The sequence below is a fragment of the Pistacia vera genome, unplaced genomic scaffold (assembly GCF_008641045.1).
Source record: "Pistacia vera cultivar Batoury unplaced genomic scaffold, PisVer_v2 Contig630, whole genome shotgun sequence".
NCBI classification, from domain to species: domain Eukaryota; kingdom Viridiplantae; phylum Streptophyta; class Magnoliopsida; order Sapindales; family Anacardiaceae; genus Pistacia; species Pistacia vera.
Genome location: NW_022196480.1, coordinates 2,948 through 10,559, shown reverse-complemented (window position 1 = coordinate 10,559; position 7,612 = coordinate 2,948). Strand labels below are relative to the sequence as shown.

The window sequence follows — 7,612 nt, the reverse complement described above, 5'->3', positions numbered from 1 at the left end:
TTACTCTATATCTCAACTGATATGATTGTTAATATGAACACAGTTGTTATAATCAATAATAAGTTATGTTACTCTTATATAGTTGCATTTGTATTGGATAAGACTACACTTACCAATTCTGCATACCGAATGGACATCAAAACTAACGTGTAATACGACTTGCCACACCATACTCCACGTGAGTCGAGATGTCCATTCAGTATGTAGAATCTGTAAGTTTAATATTTCCCCTTCGTATTAAGTAAATGATGGAGAAATCTTTGTATAAACCAAATTAAGTATTTTTTTCACAGGAGATTGCAGAATTATATATTGGGCCAAGGATTTAATTCAACATTTTTTTTTCTGGGAAAATTACTGTTAGATAATAATGAGTTCTTGAAAAGGCCAAACAAACCTTTGTAATTAGATTTAGCTTAAAAAATAGATTATAGATATTCCCAAATTAGATGGGTTAAGATAAGGTACCCACCAAGAGATAGAATCAAAATCACCTTTGAAATTTATCACATACAGAAGAAAACCCTTTAAATAGAAGGCAACTAAATTATTGCTTGAGAAATCCTCATTTATCTGATCTTGACTGGTTAGCTTTAATGGCTAAATGGGACCTCTCTCTTTCACTCTCAGCCATCTAGGTGACTGGTGACTTAACATGTTATTAATCTTGGTGTGTCAACATCAAAACAATGAAGATATTGATTAATTAATTAATGGTGATTAAGCTATTTAAGATTTTTTTTAGGACCTAAGATTTGCCAAGTTGAACACAATGAACTACTTCTAGGATAGAAAAATTCTTGCTGTCTCATGATCAATCTGTCTAATCATCTCACAGAATTGATTGAGTGGTGCTTGCTGTTTTGACCATTGTTATTACTTATTTAAAAGACTTATTCCCTTCTTCCTTCTTTCTTTCTTTTTTTTTTTTTTTTTTTTGGTAAAAGTAATTAGACTTTTTCTTTTAAGATTTTGTCGAGATTGTTTCAAAAGAGTCAAGTCACGAATCTCTTTTATTAAGTAGACGTGTTTTGAGTGAGGATATTGCATAAAACTTTAGAGCAAATTTATGTAGAACGGACCCAAAACATATAACATCTATTCGTTTGAATTCTAGTCTCTTTTGTTAAGTAGATGCGTTATGGGTGAGAATGTTGCGTGAAGCCCTAAAACAAATATGTGCAAGTTAGATCCAGAGTGGACATGTTATGGTTATTGACTTTTGGAGTTTCACACAATTGTTTTATAGTGCGAGATGTGATCGTGGATATCCTAAAATTTTCAACATAAAGATAAATAAAAGAGCTCGTTATGGGGTCATAATTTTTGCTTTTGTATTTTGTTAAACCAACAATTAATCATGTAAAAGTGTGAATCTAAAAACATTAAGTTTGACATTGCCGTTTTGGTCAAAGCTTCATGCAATTCGGATGGTTGATTCAAGGCTTATCTAACGGTTGACATTTTCCTGAAAAGTCAAGGTATAAAAGAGGATTGCTCTTCAATTAAAGCTACAATGAACAAATAAGTTTTTTCTCTTCTTCTTCGACCCTGTAAAATTCTGCTTTATTGGGTTCTTTAATTTACTTTAATTCTTGTAATCTTTGTGCAATCAATTGAGTTGTTTAGTGAAAGTGGTGTTTCCTTCACGGGTAGAGAAGTTTGGGGAGTCTTTCTCTTGGGTTTAAAGGTTACAGTAAAAGAGTTGAGTGATAAATTAGCAAAGTGAGTTGGGTAGTGTTTGAGAATTTGAAATTGCATTCTGTAAACGATATTGATCTTCTTAGTGCAGCGAGCCTTGGTGTTCCAGAGCTCAACGTGGACATATCTTACTCAAATCTCGAGCAAGTGAACCATGGTAAACTTTTGTGTTTGTTCGCTTGTTCTTGATTTATTTTGTGATTAATTGGTTGATTAGCATTTAGATTAGTCCCAAATCGCAACAAATCACCTACTCTTAATCAAATGCTTTAGAATGACCATTAACTTGTGTATAAGGTCTTTCAAGCTAATGCTTAATTATATGCTATTCTTTAAATAATTTTGAAGTGGTGCTTCAACAATAACTCAAGGCAACCCAAACACAAGTTGTTTCATTTTCACTTTAACCCAAATTAATTTGATATAATCTAAGTCAACCCCACAAATCAATTTTTGATCTTCTCATTAACTGCATATAATTTTTAATTAATCTATTTTGTAATATTGTACCAAGTATAATAAAAACTTTGTTGTATGTTGCTTTGTTTGGAACAAAGAAAGTTCAAAACAAAGCAAAATTTGACCTTTTTTATTTTTTTATCTTTATCTTTAAGCTTATACCAAACAAAACTCAAGTCATGGTAGTTGTAAATAGTTGTTCAACCTATCATATAATAAAATAAAATTTCATATTACACAAGTAGACATTTAAATCTCAACAAAAGTACCAACTTGATTTGGGTATACAATCATAATAATAATAAAAGAGGTCTACTTGGAAAATGTTCAAAAAGTGGTCATAGTACCAAGTTGGCCATATTTTTAGGGTTTGTAAGACTTTTTGAAAGCATTAAGCGTGGACAAAAAATAACGATCATCTCTAAAATCAAATTTACGATATGTTTATAGGGTTTGTAATACTTTTTAAAAGCAATGATCGCAGATAAAAGTAGAATACCGTTTCTAAGATCTATCACAATAAGCCTTGTTATTATTAGCATAACACTAGTTTTTGGTTTTGCTTGACAGGTTAGAAGTTATAAATTTAGTGTAAAATTATGAATGTTTAGATACTTGATTTTGGCTTCAATATCACATATGCATAAATACTTTATAATAAAACTAGAGGGATGAATCCAATCCATCTCCATTGTAGTGTCTTGAAAAAGTCATAAAATTTTCCCATTTGTGGTTCACTATTACATTAACCCTTTGGGCCCAAAAAGCCATAAATAATGCTAAATTTCTGTAAAAACTTTATATTAATTGATCAAAGCAAAAAAATTTCTCAAAAAAGATCCACATGATTTGGCTTTGCTATAACTATAACTCAAGCAAGCAAGGAATACAATGTCATATGCCCATGTGGATAAAATAATCAACCTAAAAAACAATATAATTAAAGCAAAAATAAGTATTTTTAAAAAACAAAAAAAAACAATCTTTTTTTTTTTAATAAATTTTTAACTCCTGCCAATGCCATCACTCTTTTTTAGGCTCCTCCAAATATTCTTACACCAGAGGATTTGGCAATCTCTCTCTATTTATATATAAATAAAAATAAAAATTCTCTGACTCTCTGTGTGTCTCTCTCTTTCTCCATCTCTCTCTTACCCATCTCTTGCTACAAATTCCATTTCTTTTGATTTAATTAAGAGGAGTGGAATAACCAAAGATAAAACAAATACAGAGAGAAACAGAGAGAAAGAGGGAGAGAGAGTTTTTTATTTATTTATTTATTTATTTAAAAACACATATAAATGAACATCTACTCTGTTTGCATTACTCTTATTCCTCTTTTCAGATCTTAGTTTCTCTCATTTTCTCATCTGGTTCCTTTCGAACATGGTGAATTCTCTTTCTATCTCTTGTTTTCTTATCTGATCTCTGTTTTATGCTATCTGGGTATTCATAAAGATCAATTTTTTAAGCTCAAGTTTTGATCTTTTAATTTTGATTGTCAGGTCTGCTTCTGATTGGTGCTTTAAGGATCTAATTATGATCCTTGATTGGATTTGACAATTTCCCACTTTTTTATTTCACTGGATTGCCAATCAGATTCTATCAGTTTCATCACTTAAGGTGTGTTTTTGTTTTGTTTCCTGTTTGATTGTTGTTCTTCCCACTTGGATTTGTTGGCTCAGCTTCTATAGATAGAAAGTTGATATTCTTTTACTGTTTTAAGCATCTAATTGTGTGGCATCAATCTAAACATGTATGATTTGTATTGGTTTTGGTTAATGGAATTTTCCATGTTCAATTGCTGCCGAGAATTTGATTGAATTCTCAAGTTTTTCAATTCCTTTGAGCTTTGAATCCATTTGGGTATTGTGTTTTATGGCTTTTATGTTGTTATGTTAAGATTGGAATTTTTTTTTGATTGATGAGGTGAATTGTGATTGATTGTAGCAGAAGAGATGGAATCAGATCTTGGTAAGCTCTTCATTGGTGGGATTTCTTGGGACACAGACGAAGAACGTCTCAAGGAATATTTTAGGAACTATGGAGAAGTGGTGGAGGCGGTGATCATGAGAGATCGAGCCACAGGTCGTGCTCGTGGCTTTGGTTTTGTGGTGTTTTCCGATCCTGCTGTTGCTGAGAGGGTCATCATGGATAAGCACATGATTGATGGACGCACGGTGAGTAGCTTTATGCAAATATGCTTTGTACATTGTGGATCAATTGAGTTTCTCCCACTTATATAATTTGAATTTAGTTGTTACTGCTTGAAAATGTAATCTTTTTGACATGTAGTTGATTTCTGTTATGTGAAATTAGAGATGTTCTTTGTGTCATTTTATTGTTATGAGTTCATGCCTCTTAAGTGAATCAAGATTAGTTTGTTTTAACAATATATGATCCTCATTGTTGGCTTGGAACTTGAAATGACTTGTGGTTTTTTGATTTTAGTTTTGGCTTCACAATTTTCAGGTTGAAGCAAAGAAGGCTGTTCCCAGGGATGATCAGAACATGGTGAGTAGAAACACTGTCAGTATTCATGGTTCTCCTGGCCCTGGACGCACAAAAAAGATTTTTGTTGGAGGTTTAGCTTCTACAGTTACTGAGAATGACTTCAAGAAGTACTTTGATCAGTTTGGTACAATTACTGATGTGGTCGTAATGTATGATCACAACACTCAAAGGCCAAGAGGTTTTGGCTTCATTACTTATGATTCTGAGGAAGCAGTGGATAGAGTTTTACACAAAACATTTCATGAACTGAATGGGAAAATGGTTGAGGTCAAGAGAGCAGTGCCAAAGGAGCTATCTCCAGGGCCCATTCGCAGCCCTATGATAGGATATAATAACTATGGTCTGAATAGAGCCACCAACCTCCTTAATAATTTTGCTCAGAGATATAATCTGAGCCCGGTTGGAGGTTTTGGAGTTAGGATGGATGGGAGGTTTAGCCCTCTTGCGACTGGTCGGACTGGATTTTCTCCATTTGGTGCTACTGGTTATGGAATAGGTGTGAATATGGAAGGAGGGTTGAGCCCAAGTTATGGCGGGACTTCCAACTTTGGTAGTAGTCTAGGTTATGGACGAATGTTGAGTCCTTATCCTGGTGGAACTGCAAGCAGGTATAGTACACCTATTGGCTATGGTGGGGGTGCTGGAAGAAATGATTCTGTTTTGAGCTCAACTTCCTGGAATGTCTGGGGAAATGGGGGCCCTAACAATGCCTCAAATCCTGCCAGCCCCGGTGCTTACATGGGTACTGGAAGTGGGAATTTCGGAGTTTCATTTGGAAATAGTGGAGCCAATTGGGGGACTGTTTCAACTCCTGGTGGAGGAAGTGCTTCTGGCTATGCTAGTGGGAATATGGGTTATGGGAGTGGTGATGGCATCTATGGGCTGGGAGGAGGAGGGCTTGGAAGAAACAGTAGCACAGGTGTGGTCCCAACTTCGTCATTTGCTGGGTCAACTGGTGGTTATGAGGGGTCTTATGGGGACTTGTACCGCAGTGGCTCAGCTTATGGTGACCCAACTTGGCGATCTGCCACTCCTGAACTAGATGGTTCTAGTGCATTCAGTTATGGGCTTGGCAGTATAACAGCTGATGTTGCCAAAAGTTCTGAGGGTTTCATTGGAAGTTACAATGTTACCAGTCGACAGTCAAATAGAGGTAAGAATTTCTTCCTTTTATTTTTCTATTATTTCGATTTTACTTCTTGAATTTGTCAAGTTTAAGAGTCATTTGAACACAAGCATTATGAACATGAAGTTTATAGTTGAACTTTCTCTTAACTCTGAAAGAAATACTAGTAGATAGGAGGAATGTTGTAGCAGCTTCTAGAAAGTTCATAATACTTGATGGCTCCAAGTTCTGTTTCATATCCTTGTTTTTATTTATCTACAAGTTTGAGCGACTTTGTATTTTATTCACAGATTTCAAGTGTCAAGAATGTACTTCAATTCCTATTAGACGTTTGTAATTTTGTTTAGGGAGCACTTGGAAATGAATCAGACTTTTGATATTGCATTCTGTGAATCTAATCCAAATAGTACGTTTTATCTCTGGAAGTACTTGAGATCCACATAAATTGGTGTTAATCCTCAAGGGGAGCTCAAGTTTTCTTTAAGAAACTTACTAGCCTTTCATACTGACTATTTTATCGGAAAAGTTGCTAAGTTGAATTGATATGTGCTCATGTCTTACGCAATGAGACTAATCCATTCTACTGAATGTGGATATCTATTCCTTCTCTACCTTCAAAACTGTGCATATAATACATTCAATAATGCATGCCAGATGTTGCTGTTTTTGTTGAATTAGATAATCATTTTTAGTGGCCATTGCAAATTTTGTTGCACAAACATGAACTCAATGATGCACATGTGATGTACAGAAAGGCAATGTTTTTCACACTTGATTCTGAAAGAGTTGGCTCTTGGTTTTGTGCATGCATTTTTTTCTGATATGTTGAGTTCTAAATGCTATCCTGTATTTAATTAATTTGTTTTTTTCTTTTGTTGGAACAATACTTGTTTCAGGAATTGCTACGTAGGAGATTTGTCTTTTGGATATCAAAAGGTACATTGTAGGTACAGAGAATGAGGTCATACGGATGAGGATTGTGAATTTCATACGTCTCCCTCATGTTACATTTCAGCTTATTATGAATTCGGTCTTATAGCTTTAACGGGGGTTCTTGATTTGAAGTATACACAACATTCAAAGAGAAAGCAGTTACAAGGGATTTTGTGTAAGGTTTGAGGTTTGATTTTTTTTTTTTTTTTCCTTTTGATATAGTGAAAAAACAAAAAACTTAGATTTCTTTATTGGCGTTTGAATGAGGTGTAAAATCAGATTGCGGGATATATACTCAGAATGATTGGACAATTAACGTGTTATGCATATCCAGCTAGATCTGCGCGATATGGCATTAAACAGTAGAGTATTAAGTTTCTGATTTTTATTTTTTTCTTTTCAAGTGCTGTAGTACCCGGCAAAGTTGCCGGTTCTTGTACGTATATGTTTCCTCTTTATCTGGGATCAGTTTTTTTCCCAGATTGTATGTGAGGTTCTGTTTGATTTACTAGTGTGAAACATCAGAGGGATTCCTATTTAAGATCCCCGCCAAATAAGGTACTAGATGTTTTGATTCATTTTTTTATTGAACATATTATCATACAAGTTTACATTACAATTGTTTATCAAATGAATGTTTGAATTAAGCTCATTTCTTCTTCTTCTTCTTTTACATCAATCTTATTGCATGCAAGTTTCAAACTAGCGGCGTTCTTAAGACGTTTTAATTTCATAAACTCTACTCGAAGAAGTTGTATTAAACGACGAGATTTGTCGGGCAATGGTTGTCTGGATAGGATGATATGATAAGTGGGGGGGTATGCAAAATGACAATGAACCAATTAATGGGGTTGGCTTGTATCTTTCAATGGGTTTATC

General features: G+C 34.2%; 1 protein-coding gene across 2 annotated transcripts; it reads left to right on the top strand.

Annotated features, from left to right (window-relative positions):
• The first annotated feature begins 3,236 nt into the window (after window positions 1-3,236).
• Window positions 3,237-7,311, top strand: LOC116111265 (heterogeneous nuclear ribonucleoprotein 1). 2 transcript variants are annotated; one of them, XM_031397461.1, is made up of 5 exons: window positions 3,237-3,549; window positions 3,666-3,783; window positions 4,114-4,340; window positions 4,633-5,827; window positions 6,697-7,311. In XM_031397461.1, the coding sequence occupies exons 3-5, from the start codon at window positions 4,119-4,121 to the stop codon at window positions 6,708-6,710; spliced, it is 1,431 nt and encodes a 476-aa protein (XP_031253321.1). In that variant the 5' UTR covers window positions 3,237-3,549; window positions 3,666-3,783; window positions 4,114-4,118; the 3' UTR covers window positions 6,711-7,311. The 2 variants fall into 2 exon arrangements, with proteins under 2 accessions (XP_031253321.1, XP_031253320.1); XM_031397460.1 differs by having other exon boundaries at window positions 4,111-4,340.
• Window positions 7,312-7,612: the final 301 nt, after the last annotated feature.